Below are 18,147 nucleotides of genomic sequence, written 5' to 3' on the forward strand. Positions count from 1 at the left end.
AAGTGCAGGACCTATTTCACAGACAAAAGCCAGGAAAAGCTCCAGGCCCAGACAAGATAACTCCTTCTTGCTTAAAAGTCTGTGCTGACCAATTGGCCCCCATCTTCACCCATATTTTCAATAAATCACTAGAGATGTGCTATGTTCCTTCTTGCTTCAAACGCTCTACCATCATCCCAGTGCCAAGAAGCCCACCATCAAGGAACTGAATGACTACAGACCAGTTGCTTTAACATCTGTAGTCATGAAAACCTTTGAAAGGCTAGTGCTTTCCTACTTGAAAACCATCACGGATCTGCTGTTAGACCCCTTGCAATTTGCATACCGAGCAAATAGATCAACAGATGATGCTGTTAATATGGCTCTGCACTACATCCTACAACATCTTGAGTCTCCAAAGACCTATGCAAGGGTCCTTTTTGTAGACTTTAGTTCAGCATTCAATACCATCATTCCAGACATTCTTCTAACTAAGCTAAACCAGCTACAGGTACCGGAACAGACTTGTAAGTGGATCACAAGCTTCCTAACAAACAGGAAGCAGCAGGTGAAGCTAAGCAAGATCACATCAAATACCTGTACAATTAGCACAGGGCCCCCCCAAGGCTGTGTGCTCTCCCCACTTCTCTTCTCTCTGTATACCAATGACTGCATCTCCAATGATCCATCTGTTAAGCTACTGAAGTTCGCAGATGACACAACAGTGATTGGTCTCATTCGAGACAATGACGAATCCGCATATAGACTAGCCTTGTGGTGCAACCAAAACAATCTGGAACTGAACACACTCAAAACCGTAGAAATGGTGGTAGACTTTAGGAAAAACCCTCACAATACTAGACAACACAGTATCAACAGTAGAAACCTTCAAATTTCTAGGTTCTATCATATTGCAAGATCTAAAATGGACAGCTAACATCAAAAACATCATTAAAAAAGGACAACAAAGAATGTTCTTTCTCGCCAACTCAGTAAGCTCAAACTGCCCAAGGAGCTGCTGATTCAGTTCTACAGAGGAATTATTGAGTCTGTCATTTGCACCTCTATAACTGTCTGGTTCGGTTCTGCAACCCAACAAGAAAACACAGACTTCAGAGGATAATTAGAACTGCAGAAAAAATAATTGCTACCAACCTGCCTTCCATTGAGGACCTGTATACTGCACGAATCAAGAAGAGGGCCGTGAAAATATTTACAGATCCCTCACATCCAGGACATAAACTGTTTCAACTCCTACCCTCAAAACGACGCTATAGAGCACTGCACACCAGAACAACTAGACACAAGAACAGTTTTTCCCCGAAGGCCATCACTCTGCTAAACAAATAATTCCCTCAACACTGTCAAACTATTTACTGAATCTGCACTACTATTAATCTTCTCATCGTTCCCATCACCAATCTCTTTCCACTTATGACTGTATGACTAACTTTGTTGCTGGCAATCCTTATGATTTATATTGATATATTGACCATCATTTGTGTTGTAAATGTTGTACCTTGATGAACATATCTTTTCTTTTATGTACACTGAGAGCATATGCACCAAGACAAATTCCTTGTGTGTCCAATCACACTTGGCCAATAAAAAATTCTATTCTATTCTATTCTATTCTAAAGGCAGAAAAAATCATTAAGCCCAAGAAAGACATAACATCCATTTTATCCCATCTTTTTTAAAATATATTTTTAAAAATCATACTGAAGAAATTGGTGGTTTTCTATCTGATTTTAACATTGTGATTTTGAGAATCTGAATTCATATACGAATTAAACTGGAGGTTATTTTGGACCACTCATTCAGTCCCAATTTAAAAGAACAATTCTGCTCAAATTGATAGCAATAAGGTGTCTAATGTACTGTCTACCAAACACCACCTGTTTTTATCTATTCATAGATATTTCATATGCATAATTCTAGGCATATTTAATCACACATAAATTCCCTTTATAATCATTGGTATTTATTTTCATGTGAATAGGATGGCCCATATATTCTCCATATTTATTTATTTTTATATTTCCAGAGCAGTTTATGAAAATGTTAATATACTCAAAAGCAAGTACTTAAAAAAATAGTCTGGATCTTTTCATAGGCTAAAATGATATAGTCTTCATATTTGTACACACAGACCTACCACTTTCATTGAGGGTTACATTGTATGTAAGCTTGCAAGCTTAAGGAACAAGTTTTTACTGAATTAATCAATCTATCTATCTATCTATCATCCAATCAATATGTATAATTACTTCCTGTTGGAATAAAAATAATATTTACCTGTATCTAAATCTGCTGCCTTTAAAAAATATTTTGCTGCTGGACATGGTTTTGATTTGGCTTGATTTTGCATACCTTCAGAGGAAAAAACAGAAAGTAAAAATAATTAAATTTTCAAGAAAAAAGTCTACCAACAGACAGACATACCTATGTACTTTATCTGTCTACATTGTTTATCATTTTCAGGATAATATCATTAATCTTGTAGTTTGGATTATTCAAAAGTATTCGTCATAATTACGCACTTCAAAAAATACTCAGTTCTATCTAAGGATCAATTGATAAAATATTTGGATATATATTGGATGATAAAATATAAGATCAGATAAATTAATGATATGTATATGTTGAAATTGCACAAAAGATTTGTAACTAACCCACTGACACATTGTATTTGGATGGAAGATGCTTTTATGTTTGTTTGTTTTTGTTTTAAAAATAAATTTTTTTTAAAAAAAACCTACTCAGTTCTTTAACATTAATTTCATATTAGAACTTTCAACAAATAATCTGCAGATAAATCAAAGGCCATTTTCTCTTTATAACATGCGGATTTAACATGAAAAGGATCTCAGATTGCTTGATATTCTTTGCTCATCTACACATTAGTATTATATTACTGAAATGAATTTATACTACTGGATGATAGGAATAGTTCTGCTTACTTGTAAAAAGCCTGATTCTCCACACCACATTTCCAGAGATGCTTGCAAGCTGCTGGTGTAGAAGTATGGAATGATAACATAGCCTTTTTCTAAGCATTTTGAGGAAAATATAAACAAAAGAAAATTAAAAAAATACTTATTTAACCATGGTAGCCTAAAGGCAAGATTTTCACTTAATGTTATACCTTCTTCACATTAAGCATTGAACTTATCTGCAGTACTTGTTTAGGAACTGGCAACCATTTTTGGTTGAGTCCCCAACAGCTGACAAAGCAACTTCAGGTTTGTTTTATTTCTGAAGTACACTTTTCCATATTGTATTACCTTGAAGCTTCTATCTTTTTAAATAGAAGAGAAAGGAACACCCCTTAAATGGAATCAATGCTTATTAAATACCTTATAAAGCTAACTTTTGCCATGAGTTTTGTATAGCATAATGACTAGGATGCTTTTTTCTCTTATCCTGAATTCCTTACTTTTCCCTCTTCTTCAACAATACACCATTTTATTGTTGTTGTTTTTTAAAGTAATATGAAGTAGAAACCCACTGTTCAGCCTCAATGTTAAGAGTGGATTTGCCCTCAGAAAGGACAGAGCTGCTCAGTACTTTTCCAAAGTCCAATATTTAAAGCAGAATTCCTGTCCTCCCAATGAAGAGCATATTCACCCAACATCCAACTTCTGATTTTTTGAATGATTTCTTTTGGAAGCAGATGGTCCTTCCATTACCTATTGAATGGGCCATCAATCATCAATTAGCTATTGAAAAAACATGAATGAATTACTGAGATAACCTTCACTGAGTTTCCCCAATTCCACAGGATCATTTGTCAGGAAGGTATGAAGAAGAAAATTGCAAGTTAAGTGTTTGCTCTTGAAGAGACCATCATTAGTCTAATTACTTAGCCATACATTGTATAAAATTTATTTTGGATGTTAAAAATCTTTAGATGTTAAAATTATTAATCATCCTAGGTAGCTTGGAATAGAGGCAGCAGGTAAACTATATATTATATTATATATATAATTGAGGAATTCTAATTTAAAAGCAAATAAATAAAAACAAATTTGGACAATTAATATTTGTACCATGACTTCAGTTCTGGAAACTTGTTTCCATTCTTTTCAATTTAGAGTGTAAACCAAATAAAATATATTAGCATGATAAATTATTTTAACTATATATAATTTTTCATTTATACAAACCTTTCTTATTATACGCAGGCATCCATCTATCTGTCTATGATATCTATCTCTATCACATGCATTTTTTACCAGGACTCTTTTGTCAAAAAAATGGCTATTATTTTGAGGAAAGTTTTCATTCATTTAGTACCATAACTAGTCTATTCCAATAGTGAAGACAGAAAATTATTTTGTAAGAACAAGATTTTTATAAGTACTTAATTTTATGAAGAATACTTAATTTTAAACTAAAAGCTTTCAGAATGTAAGAAACAAAATTTCTAACCTCCTTCTGAACTGCAATCACATAAAATGTCTTCCCTTCAAACTTTAGTTTACAGACATCATACCTATTAAAAGAAAGCTTTTTAAATTAGGAAAACAAACTGTAGCTGACACTTCTATGTAAATATATCCAAGACAAAAACACTAAGAGGAAGCTGCTAAAAATCACTTATTCATTTCTTAATGATATTACTTCAGTTTGGATTTCTGTACCTACAATTCACTTTGCGCCAAACATATCCAATTGTTCCTAAAGGTGACATTTGTATCTGGAGAAAAATTTCTATTAAAAAAAATAATCCACCAATTTCAAATTTCTTATTCCCGACTAGTTTCCAAAACATTTGAATGACAAATCATTGGATACAGACGAGGAGGTTTAATGTTTCAATATTTAGTACTGCCAATATTTAAGACCCAGCAATAAGATAACTTTGGAGTACGTTTTTTGGGATGTATTCACACAACACAAATGACCACTCACTCTCTCCTCCTAATCAAGGATTCATTTTTGTTTTCTGTCACAAAATGGCTGAATCTAGCACATTATAGTCAGATTTAAATAACTGACCAAGGGAATTTAATCTCAGACAAACCTGAAGCTGTTTAGGAATAAATCAAAGGATTAATGAAATAAGACATTATGTGAGATGGTGAATTTGCCCAATATGTTCTCAAGCCACCCCCACTCCCTTGTCAAATGTATTTTCAAACAGAACCACAGTGTCTCAAATAAAGTTTTCTCTATATTCTACAACCTTGTTTTTCTTACAAAAAACAACATTCAGGTTCTTACCATTTTAGCAAATGGATCCTTTTATTTCCCTGGAATACCACAAAACCTGTAGCTGTGAATCCTAAAAATGTTGTAGTCCCAGTTGAATCCTTTTAAGGAAAAAAAAGAGTATTAATTAGAACTATGGGAAAATGCAAACACTGCAGAAATGTATACTTTTACAGTACAGTACCTCCTTCCATGAAGACATTTCCACTTACAAAGACAAACATGACGGAAAATTTTTAAAGGATCAAAGAGATATTTGCAGAGGATTCATTGGCATGAAAACAGTTAGATATATCTTTCCCCTTGCAAATTTTTAACCATCTTCCAAAGCACCATTCCTAAAAATATATATATTGAATCTTTAAACTGCAGTCTCAAACACCATCAAACAATTTGATACTGATGAAAAGCACTAATATAACACATCTGGTGCTATATTATTGGAATGAGATCAATTTAGCATTAAAATCAGATATGCCAATTTCTGATACAGAACTAACTTTATGTCTCACAATTGCTTTTGAACAGAACCAAATATATACTTTACAGCAAAACTGCTTTTTGAGTTTGCCTTTAAAAGCAATTTAAATGCTTGAAAAAATGTAAACTTATAAATGAAAGCTATATCAATCTTCCTACATATTTTATTTCATTGTTTTATTAAATGTATATATCCAGCTTCTTGTAGTTATAAAAATTGCACAATCCACCCCACTAGAAGTGTCTGTCTGTTTGTCTTGTCTATCCTGAATAAACAATATAAAATGTATAAGCTGAAGCATGTGGGAGAGGGTTTACCCAATGCTGAAAACAAAAAATATATTTTTTTAAAAAAATCTAGATTTTTTTTTTACCTTGCAAGGATGAGGATCAACACCATAGGTTTCTAAAGAATGTGCTCTTAACAATAAATTAAATTCAGCAACAGCTGGACTCTGACCCCTAGAAATCATAAAAAGTAAAATAGTTTTGGGATAAACTATGAACAGTTTTAAGCAATAATATTGGCTAAACAGGAAATAAGAAACTTTATATGTGATTCTGCTGCTACTCTGCCACAGAAACCAATTCATTTGGATTAAACCTAGCTCCTGTTGACATATTTCAGGGCTCCAGTGAGCTGTGCAGTTAATCAGGGGCTATCAAGTATCATTCAAATATTTTCTATCTTTTAATATACATAAGAAGTTGGAACATAATAAGGGACAACTGTCAATCTTGATTTCCATCCATTTACAGTACTTCCTAAATTCCTTCAGAAGAATTGCTCAGTTTAAGTTAATCTTTTCCTGTTCTTGAAATAAATAGGAGACTATGAAAAGACATTTAGTTTATATTTGACTAAAATAGGTTAGTATTTTAATGGTCCACCTCACTTTCATATCTGCCTGCCTACCTACGCATGTGTGTACTCATACAAGCACATGCCCTATAAACAACCTGGACAAGTAAACTAATATGGCGACACCCCTGGAGCCTAACTTCAAGAATGCAATCTCTCAATTCCAATAGTACATTTTCTGTGTAAGAACTGTACTTCTCATTTTCTGGTGTTAGCCCTGGATATGGCTTAGAACAAAAGAGACTCAATTGAACAGCCCTTGAAGAGGGAATAGCAAGCCAAATATGTGGCAAATCCATTCATTAGAGCATTCCACAGTTTATAATTCAGCTTGGCTTCAGTATTGATGAAGGATTCATAAAACTGAGGCATGGGATGGGTAGTACAAAAAACAACATTGTCCTCTTTTGCTCCCTCCTTTACCCACGTATCCAAAATTTAAATCTGTGCAACCAGAAGCAAATATCACTTTGCTATCAACTTGCACTAATGTAAAAAAAATAAATTGTGAAAAACCTGGCTACTGAGCACACAACTGACTACTAAAGCTGCCACCTCCTTTCCTAAGGCTCAACCAAGTGTGGTTTAAGTAAGAAAAAGGAGCATTTTGCAAGCAGATACATTAATCATCCAAGATCTGGCTTGTTGGCAAAAATAAGGCAGTCCCAGCCCTAAGGATTCAAAAGCTGGGCCAACCAGAAATTAAGTTCAGCTACTATCAGCATTTAATTATTCCTGTTATCCTGCAGACACAGACAATTTTTGAACAACAACTGCAAGTTTATGTACATTCTAGCAACACAAGCAACATCACACACTCAACTGGTCCAAAGGTCTATTGATGCATACAAAGAAAATTGTGATTTACTGTACAGATTATGGCTGGTATTTAATTAATTACAAATTAATAATGTGTTTCTTCTAAAGGGCATTATTTATATTACAAATGTCTTTGCGACACACAATAAATTTTTACCAAAATATTTTTCAGTAGCAGCAAATAGTGTTTCAATAACTAAAATTATTGCCTCCTGAAGCAGTTATATAAAAAGGGTCTAATTATAAAATTGTAAATTAGCAGTATTTTATCAAACTGAAGAACTATTTTCTAATCATCTGTGTTAGTGACAAATTGGAAAGTTCCTCTTGTAGAAATAAAAGCACTATAGAAAATGTTCCTATTTTTCAGAGACAGAATTAATCATTTAACAAACAGCATTGAACAAAAATCTCCCAATGTAAAAGCTAAGATACTTTTCAGATTTTCCATTGTCATCTTAAAATACTAATGCCGTCATACACTTTCAAACATGGAAATATAATTTATTAATAACCAAACAATCCATTCTGATTCTGAAAACTGAATTCAAATCCTTATTAATGCATGCCTTTAATATTCAGTTTTATAAACAGGAAGTTCTCGCTGAATGACCACTCATTCAGCTACTGGTTGAAGCTGAACAAGGGGGTCTTATGACAGGTCCTCATAGTTGTAGCTGTCTCAGCACCCCTATGGTCATGTGACTGCAATTCATGTGTTTGGCAAACAGCTCACTATTACAACATTGCAACAGTCACCTAATTGTCATTGGGACCTTCATTGCCAGCTTCCAGCAAAGTCAATAGAAATATGGGGTTGTCAATGGTGATCGGGTGACCTTGGGACACTGCAACCAGATGGGATTTGTCAAATGACAGCAACTGAGGCTGCCCTACTGTTTGATACACAGCACTTTTTGCTACGGAGGAGAAATGCTTCTCCGTTGCAGATAAAATTCAAAAAGAAAAAAATCCAGATGTAAAAGCATTAGCAGTATCAGAACAGTAATCCAGAACACATAGATAGGGATAAAGAATTAGCAGTACCTGAATTACAGTTCCCAGCAAAACCCATTTATCACCAAGGTAAGGGAACCTGAAGTTATAATTCAACAACATCTGGAAAGCCACAGAATCCCAACTCTACTGAAACAAATGAGTTTTGATACCTTACCTTTGTATCATGTCTATAATGTAGTAGTCATTCAGTAATTTTAGAGATCTACTTTTTAAAATATCATACTACACTTTCTCCTATTAACCTCTTGACTGTATTAATTATACTGCACCTATATATAAATCAAAAGTCCAAGGGAAAGTAACAGATTCACTAAAAATAACTTAGTAACTTCGGTAAACGGCAATCTCAGTTACCTGAATTCATTTTTATGTATTTCGCCAATTTTTCTTTCCAGCTTTTGAGATTGTTTAGGGAAGATCTTAAATTCACTGATGTAATTATCCACATGTTCATCAGAATCATAATCACCTAGTTCAGCTGTAGAGGAAAAAGAAAAACAGAAGAAAAACCAAATACATTCTTACTAAATGAGACTTTCAATACTGGAAATGTACTATTTACAGTTCACATATAAATGGATTTCACTGCATAATCCCGAAGCTCTGATACTTATCTTTAAAGTCTTTATATTCATCTTTCGGATGTGGATTTATGAAATATCATTTTTCCCAACTGAAAGATATTTATATAGGAAAGTCAATTTTGTAATCTTTCTCCAGATTCCCCTATTTTAGCTATGCCAGTGGCCTTTAAGGAAAAGGATCCATGGTTGTAGGCTCTCATCTTTAAAATACTTTCCTCAGGTTTTTAACCTGATTCAGTATCAGTCAAATACCTTTCTCAATCTATTCTGTTGCAATAAGTTTATAATTCTGAGGGAGAGTTTCCTGCTTACTAGCTTGGCATTGTTATTTTCCTGTAGCGTCTCAAGCTGTGGTAACTGCTGCAGGACATTTACATTTTAAAAATAAAGCGAACATATTAATTAGTCAAATTTTATAGTAAAGCACAGCAAGGAAACAACATGGAACCATATTCTATTCATTATTAAATAACAGGCACGCCATTCAGATTTTAACAAGAAGTTTATTTTATTTAAGACCCTTTATTCAATTTTATGTAATTAAATCTCATTGTGGTTTCCTAATTTAAAAAACACAATGATAAAATCATAGTTCTTTTACTTGCTTAAGGAAACAGAAAAATGTGGTCAACATTTCCCAACAAGAAAAAAATTCAATCACATCCAATACTTACTAAATAAAATATCTCACCATTAAACATACAGATAATATAATCATCACAAAACTGACCACCTATCACAGCTCTGCAATGTATTGAAATGAGATGCTCCACAACATGCAAGGGCTTAGATGAATAAAGAAAGTAGTAGCTTCCTCAAAGGATTTTCTTAATTGTTTCCCCATGCATGTATGTGCATAGCCACTTTGCTTCACCTTCTTCTCAAAGTGTATATACCTGCCAAATATCTAGTTTTTGGAATTACCAAACAGGCCTTACAAAGACATGGCTGTTAACAATTCAAAAAGAGGAACTGCTCTGTATACCCTTGCAACAATGATATGATATATGATATATGAAATATATGAGATGAGATATATGAGATGAGATATGAGATGAGATAGATGAGATGAGATGTGATATGAATATAGTTTTTTACTGAGACGGCATGAAAGGATCAGCAGCATTACCTCTGTCAACAATATAATTCTCCTTTAAGATGAAGAAAAAAATATGCTTTCATCCTTCATTTCAAAATACTGTGGGAATGTGGATGGAAGGCAGCAATATGCAACTGTAGAAGCAGTACACTAGAAGCAGTGGAAAGCCACTGCCTACTAAAATACATACCTACTTATAAGTGGACAGGATCCAGACTAAAGTATAGCTCATTTATCTTGGATATAACTCTATTAATTTTAAAATTGTGCTATTACAGTGCCTTGAAGTAAAAGTATCAGAGTACAGTCATTTCTCTTACCTTGAATAATGCATGCTCCCAGGTAAGCAGCATCAGAAAACCCGCACAGCAAACGGCCATGGAAAATATCTCTTTTTATTTGGAGGTATAAAAGGTACCTGCATTTTGTAAAGAAAAAGATTTCTATTTTTATTTTCTCCCCTCCTTTCTCAATAATTTTAGTTTACTCATTATCATATATTGGATGAAAATGCCACAATGAGAATGGCAACACATCTAGAAGGCACTTTATTAGGAAAGTCTGAACTTTCCTGAAATTTAGTGAATAAATCCTGAAATTTAGTGAAGAAAGGAAGGAAGGAAGGAAGGGAGGGAGGGAGGGAGGGAGGGAGGGAGGGAGGAAGGAAGGAAGGAAGGAAGGAAGGAAGGAAGGAAGGAAGGAAGGAAGGAAGGATCACTTCTCTACTTACCATACTATATTTCCAATAAAGATAGAAAATAGTATTAGAAATATTACATCGAGTTAAAATGTCTGGCTTATAACATGTCTATTACAATTTATTCTTTTTTTTAAAAAATCATATACAGTATGGTACTGTCATTATGGGGAAACACCAAGGAACCATCTATTTCTGTCTACGCATTCAAATTGTGTTTTCTATTTTAAATAGACAAGTATTATGCAGTTCAAAATAACTAAGAAATTTGCAAGAAGAAATAGTCATATGGTCCTTAAAGCACAAGCTCTTAGAGAAGGTTGATATTTTGAATAGAAGGACAGTGAGAAAAGTTCTGCTTATCCTTACTCCCTTAGGCTACTATTTGGAATCAGAAGAGAAATGATGTGGGTATTTTGCCTCTGGCAGTTAGAAAAAGCAGTTGGAGACAAGATCATTTATGTAGTAGTGACAAGGAAAAGGATTGAGCACAGCTTGCTTAACAACTACAAGTAGAAATATAATCTCAGTCATTGAACAAAGCAAGAGTTAAGCTAGACATCAGGTGACTGCTTCATTCAATGACCATGATCCCAGCATTCCCAGTTACAGTCGTTAAGCAATCTTACAGATTGTTAAGCAAACGCACAGAGCTAAAATCCTTCTCTCCCTGCCTATCTGTGCCTGCAGAGCCTCAAGACACAAAGAGGCAAGGAGATAAGGCACAGAGAGGCAATGGACAAATATTTTTAACATGCTACATTTGGTCCAGTGGTTAAGGCCCTGGGCTAGAAAGCAGGTGATGGTAAATTCTGGTCCCATCTTATCCATGAAAGCCAGCTGAGTGGCCTTGGGTCAATCACTCTCTCTTAGCCCAACTCACCTCCCAGGATTGTTGTTGTGGGGAAAATATGAGAAGGAACATATGGATATGTTTGCTACCTTCCTTGCAAAAATTACAAAGGTGGGTGTACAGATAAATAAATAAACCCTTTTCTCCCTTCCTCTCCTTGTCTTTTCTCCCTGTGAGGGAATCCTCACGGCAAGTGACAGCAGCTTGTTATTTTCTTTGCTGACTTCCCCACTGATTTTCTAGGCAAACCAGCAAAATAAATTACAAATGGAAATCACATGATTACGGGGCATTTTAACTTGCTGTAGGCGCCAACAAGTTGTCACTGCGGTAACATGTCCATGAGACTGTGTGAGTTTTGCAATGGTCAGGAGTGCTTTACAAACCAGAAATCATCCTTTCCAAGGCTGTTGTTAATTCAAAAGGTTAAGCAACCGGTCACTAAGCAAGGTCTATCTGTATTCTGTCCATTAGGATTAGCTGTTCAAGGGCACATATTTCTATGGTTGCTTTGAGATAAGTTGCTAGTGTTTAACTAGTCAATATACTGTATGCCGACTTCCTAATAACAAGAGCAGTTATGGAAACAGTGAATTAGAGACACAGTGAACTCCCCTTTATTGAATGTGCTATCTTTGGAACACCTCTGGAAAGATAGTACAATGTCATGAAGACAGCACAGCTTTACAAAGGCTCGGGGAGCCATGTGTATTGTCAGAAACATCTTCCAGAGAAGCTGGGTCAGGAAAGGAAGCAGAAAAAGGTGAAAAATCTGTGCAAGGAATTAGGAGACAAGGCAGCTGGGCAAACAAATACTTGGTAGTGCTTGCTGGTGCATTGGGCTGGCCTGGGGAGCAAGTGAATGCTTGTTGATATTTGCTAAGCATGGGGAGTCACATGGTTCTGAAGAGAGAAAGCAGTTGGACGAATGATCTCTTACTTTAATGAGGTTTGGGGAGGAATGGTTTGAACTGGGATGGTTACTCACTTAATGACCCATGATTCTCAGGTGATAACAATGGAGAGCGCCGGGATTGCTGTTGTAAGTCAGTACAGTTCCTTGCTTTAAGACAGCACTGAGTTATGACTGCAATCCCAGTCCCAATTGTGGTTGTAAGTCAAAGATAACCTATAAAAGGTAGAGGTCTAGATAAATTAACTTTACTATATAATTAGTCATACTTGGATTTTCTCACAAAAAGGTGAATGATCATCCAGATCAGAAGGATTCACCAAGCTTAACACTCTGATGAGTGTATGTACTCAGTTTTTCAGGATCCTCTCAGTTTTGTGCACATTCTAAAACCCTTTAAAAATACTAATTTCAATAATGCAGACCAAATTTTGATTTTCATAAAAGAAACAAAATACTTGAGTTAGAATAATAACCTAAATCCATTAAATATACATTTTTCTCTTTAGTCTCAATCAATAAATTTTATTACAGCCTAAGTCCTGACTCAATCAAAATATCCAATATAGAAGTAATGTATATGTCTGTCTATCTATCTAGCATCTGATAAAACAAAAAATATAATAGGATCTAAAAATATATCAGAGCAGAAATACTAAAATCAAAATACTATTATAAGAAATAACAAACCTAACAGTGGCATATTATGTGTAAGATAGCACAAAACTGGGTGACTTTGGAGGATTTTTTTTTTTGTCTCTTCACTCTAAAATTAGTTTTCAAGCAATTCCATTAAGATTACTATGGTAGAAGAAAGTAATTCCTCATCTATATGCTTCAACTTAAATGCAAATATAGTATATGAACACCCAATTCCCTGAATTATTCTGGCTTTGGGTGGAAATAAAATACATATACTAGTAAATTTATGTGGCTTATTTTTCAGCAGTTGCGGAATTAACACTTTCAGATTGGTTTTGCCAAGTTACATCTCAGCCTAGCACATTTTAGAAAGAAAATAAAATAAAAATGGTCAATAAAGAATTATTGCTACAAACACTAAATCCCCCCCAAAATAATAACTGAAACCAGAAAGACTTTACTTTTTCCTTTTGATTCTAAATGCAAATGGAATTTAAAATGAGTAAATATTTGCATTGTGACTTGGTGATTTATTTTCATCAAATGTATTAAATTATGTCTGTGAAAGTTCTTTACAAAACCATAGAAGGAAATGCTTCCTTAGCACTATCTGTGAACAGCACGAATTATTTATTCACAATGTGCTGTCAAAATAAAGTAACATAGTTTTGACAGAGGTTGTCTTTGGGGATGTCAAAGTATTTTTTTTTCCAAACAAAAGAGAATGGAAACAGCAACAACTCCTTGGAAGGTACAATGTTGCTTGTTTGAAGAAAGATTGTTTCCATGTTTGAAGAACTTTTTACTTTTTCATTTAAAGATAATTTCAAAAACTGAATGTATTTACAGCATTCATGACTTTTTGGGGTGAATTACTGATTGGCATTGCAATATATTACACTGCATTCTTGCCAACTGAAAAAAATTAAAAATCACGTGTCAAAAGTTTGTGGAGAGAAGAGATGAAAATGATAAGGCAAGAAATTTGTTTTTCATTCATATCTAATGCCCGCTTGATATTCTGACACAATAACCGACTCATAATCACCACTTCCATCCTCAGTTTGGAAAGCAAAATTTGTAAATGAAGAGGACTTGACTTTTCACAAAATGTTAATATGCATGGTTTGTTTGTTTTTCAAATGAGATTTTAAAAATTTGCTGTTACTATTGGTACCCAGAGAGAAGGATCAAGACAGTGGTTATAAAGCAGTTTTTATTAATCTCATAGGATCTTTGTTTTGTAGCAAATTTATCATCAATTTTTGTACCCATTCTATATTAATTTAAAAACTTTTCGGAGTAATTTATAGAATCTCTGAAAAAGTTATGTCAGAATTTTGCAGTTTGGGATTAAAGTACAGATCAAAACTGTCATACTAATTTAACCCTTCAAGATTGATCTAGGATTTCTGGTTTAAAATGATGTAAAAAGCACTATTTAAAAAGATCAGTCTTTTTAAAAGTTTCTAAGTCTTGTGAAAAGCTGATAAAGTTGTACCTTCCTAAACAGAGAAGTTGCCTTTTAAATACAAATATTCTGTCCATCTCCCTGAAATCTGGCGATAAATTTGTCTGTAGGACACCATCTAAAACCTGTAAATTTAATTTGATTAGGATTTAAAATGTCATGTTTCCTCTAGCAAATAAATTGTAGTTCAAATTGCTGTTCAAATGTCAGAATAATTAATTAATTAAATAATTTTTTCTAAACATATAGAATGATTGATGATCAGATTATGTATATCTCCTTTGGGATCTTATATTGTCCTACTTCCAAACCACTTGGAAATAATTTATCATAGAATTATATATGAAATCTGTGTAATGTAGGTTCCGTGGGGATGGAATAGTAGCTATGATTTCATTGTTTCATAACATATTCTTTTTATTTTTTATTTCCCCAAAATATGAAAACAGTTTATATTTCATTTCTTTAATGCAGATCAGTATTTCTTAGCGCAATGCATTTCTTTAGAACCTATTGTTAACCTCTCCTTATTTAAATGCCATTTTCCCCATTTGCTTCTGTTCAGAGCAGATACTTTGCTGGTTTAATCAGATTAGAATCAGATATTTCTTTTATTTTTTATTTTTTTTTTATTTCTTTTTGTCACAACAGTATGCACAAACAATTGTCATAGATAGAACAACATATTTTGAAGAAAATATATACATATATGTAAAAAATATGCATCAACTATATCAAATTGATATGATAAAGGGAACAATAGGACAGGAACGGTAGGCACTTTTGTGCTCTTATGCACGCCCCTTATAGTCCTCTTAGGAATGGGGTGAGGTTATATATATATATATATATATATATATGTGTGTGTGTGTGTGTGTGTGTGTTTGGTTATTTGGGTTTTCTCCCGCGTAAAATTGGAAGTGTCTTGGCGACGTTTCGACGAAGTCTCATTCGTCATCTTCAGGCTTCAACCGTGCTTCCCAGAAGCCTGAAGATGACGAATGAGACTTCGTCGAAACGTCGCCAAGACACTTCCAATTTTACGTGGGAGAAAACCCAAATAACCAAAGACCTACATACAAACACCCGCGAAAACCTCAGAAAACAAATATATATATATATTAGAACATAGTTCTAATATTGCTATTGTACAAAAATAGGAAAGTTCAGGATTTTTAAAATGGATGAATAGTTCATGAAGTCATTCATCTAAAATAGCAAACTATCTCATTATGGGATGAGATACTAGAACCTCTACTGCTCGTTAGAATTTTAAGCATTAATTCAAGGCATTTTGAAACCAGATTTTCTTCGATGAGCTTTGGCCCCCAGAAACACAGCCTTTTCAGTGAAATTGTGTCTGGGCAAAATGTCCCTTCTCAAAGTGTTAAAACTGTTCCCAGTTGTCTATCTATGCAGGTATATAAACAGATAAAATCTCAAGCTTGCTTGTTTTCTTGTAGACGTTTTATTACCTAAACTAGGTAACATCATCAGTGCTAGCGTTACCTAGTTTGGGTAATGAAATTTCTGCAAGAAAAGAAGCAAGCAAGCTCAGGGAGCACCAAGGACCCCTCATGTCAACCGTGAGCTATAAATATTCTCCTTTATTAGATAACATTTCTTCCAAGACTACCAGCAAGATGAAATGGTTGTGCATACACACATTTGAACAGAAGGCTAGGAACAGCCTTTGAACCAGTTGTACAAACCTTCCAAAGGTTATAGCTGCTTTAATACTTTAAGGAAGACTACTTCTTTCACACCCATAAACTTTGCAAACCCTTCTTTCTAATATTTTTGCACAGTTCTACATATGTAATGATTAATTAGAGCACTTTTACAGTTCTATTACTCTTTGTTAATACAGCAGCAATTAAATTTCCTTCCATTTAGTTTTTTCACCAATTATCAAGTAATATGCATATACCATCTAAAAATAAATGCAATAACAGCTTTGTTTATATCTTACCTGATGGAGCAAACAGAATAACTCAAAAGTTTACAGACTGTCTTTTAAACTAGAATGTGTCTAATATAGGAATTGATAATTAAATTATCATTTTAATATATATTTTAATGTAGCTGTAATATCTAACATGTCTATGTGTGACACATATACGATTAATTCAAAAAATCTCATAAACTGTTCTTTAAATCCTCAAAAATATGTATAAAATTAAAAGCCAGCAAAAGCACAAAAGTTTACTAAAGCACTAAATGCATGGACAGGACAAAATACCTGGTGAGCTCTTCCTTAATCTTCAGGGGTTCATGCGGGTAGAATTTCACTCTAAAGCACATGGTATATGGTGGGTGAGCTGAAATATTATATAAAAAAAGCATGAGCACAGCTATATAAAACATGACTTCTTGTGAGATGCAACTTGTGAGATGCAGTGCATTAAATTAAGAAGAAAAAAAGCAAATGATAAATAACAAAGCTCAAAGTATGGCACAAAGTTCAAAGCATAAGGAAGCTAAAGCTTGTTAATGCAGAGATTTATATCACATTGTAATTTTTATTTGACTAGTTTATATAAAAATCCTCCTTGGACAATGGAATTATCAATCCAGAATCTTGCATCCTAAACTTAAACAGGAATGCAACAGGGAAAGATTTCTGCAACAAGGAAAGACACTGACTTTTCCACTAAGGAGAATTCAGGTAAATTTCTAAGTAATTTAATATTTGTTGCAGCTGTTATTAAAACTATTAATTTCACAAACTTTATCAATTACAGAATAGCAGTTGATTTACCATATCTGTTGATCAGTATCATTTTGAAAGTAGAAAAGTGTGTCTTATGAAATACTATTTGTATTATTTATTAACATGGTTACTGCTATTTTATAACAATTTACAGATTGTTTATTCAATGGGAAAATATATAACACTGTACTAGTGATGATACAACCAGAATTTTGCAACTTATTGATAATGCAGCACTATGCATACTTACTGAAAAATAATCTCAATCTTCCATATAGTTCAACCTTTATAAGTGTTACTAAAATCTTCACCACATTCATTTTTGTATGAGAGCTGTACACTAGAAGTAGTCCTCATTTAGCAACCTGGTTGTTAAAATAAGCGGTCCCTAAGTAAAACCTTGACTGTGCTTATGATACTTCTTCAGCTTTACTTTGCTTTATAGATCTGTGAAGGTCATAAATGTGAGGGCTGGTCATAAAGTTATCTTTTCATTACTGTTGCAATTGCAGACAGTTGCTAAACACAGCAGTCATTAAATGAGGACAACCTGTACTAACTTTTGTGGTTAGTTGATAAATAGTTAATCGGCTTTGTAATAAACATTATTGATTATTCATCAACATTTTACTGTATTATTACCATGCTACTCTTTTCTTATCATAATGAGACATAATACCCAGACTCTATTTACATGCCAAGGCCTGGTTTTCTTTGCATAGGGAAAAAAATGTTGCCTCATGCATGGCTCTCAACAGGGGGACAAAAATGGACAAGTGGTATCATCATCCTGTCACC

The 18,147-nt window shown here is 33.8% G+C and overlaps 1 protein-coding gene and 1 long non-coding RNA gene across 9 annotated transcripts in view; one reads left to right on the forward strand and one right to left on the reverse strand.

Moving 5' to 3' along the window:
* The window catches only part of LOC131193034 (uncharacterized), a 134,761-nt gene that overhangs the window by 80,927 nt on the left and 35,687 nt on the right, over window positions 1-18,147 (forward strand). The gene's annotated exons all lie outside the window — the stretch shown is intronic.
* FRMD3 (FERM domain containing 3) overlaps window positions 1-18,147 on the reverse strand; it is a 104,556-nt gene that overhangs the window by 23,385 nt on the left and 63,024 nt on the right. For 6 of the 7 annotated variants that reach the window (XM_058172769.1, XM_058172770.1, XM_058172768.1 and 3 more), the window contains 8 exons: window positions 16,879-16,957; window positions 10,381-10,478; window positions 8,732-8,855; window positions 6,051-6,138; window positions 5,209-5,297; window positions 4,414-4,477; window positions 2,943-3,031; window positions 2,278-2,352 (listed from right to left, as the gene is read on the reverse strand). In XM_058172769.1, the coding sequence (XP_058028752.1) occupies window positions 2,278-2,352; window positions 2,943-3,031; window positions 4,414-4,477; window positions 5,209-5,297; window positions 6,051-6,138; window positions 8,732-8,855; window positions 10,381-10,478; window positions 16,879-16,957 (706 nt within the window). The remainder of the gene's footprint in view (window positions 1-2,277; window positions 2,353-2,942; window positions 3,032-4,413; window positions 4,478-5,208; window positions 5,298-6,050; window positions 6,139-8,731; window positions 8,856-10,380; window positions 10,479-16,878; window positions 16,958-18,147) is intronic. The other variant, XM_058172772.1, reaches the window with a different exon arrangement.

This window comes from Ahaetulla prasina, chromosome 2, assembly GCF_028640845.1.
Source record: "Ahaetulla prasina isolate Xishuangbanna chromosome 2, ASM2864084v1, whole genome shotgun sequence".
Classification (NCBI taxonomy): Eukaryota; Metazoa; Chordata; class Lepidosauria; order Squamata; family Colubridae; genus Ahaetulla; species Ahaetulla prasina.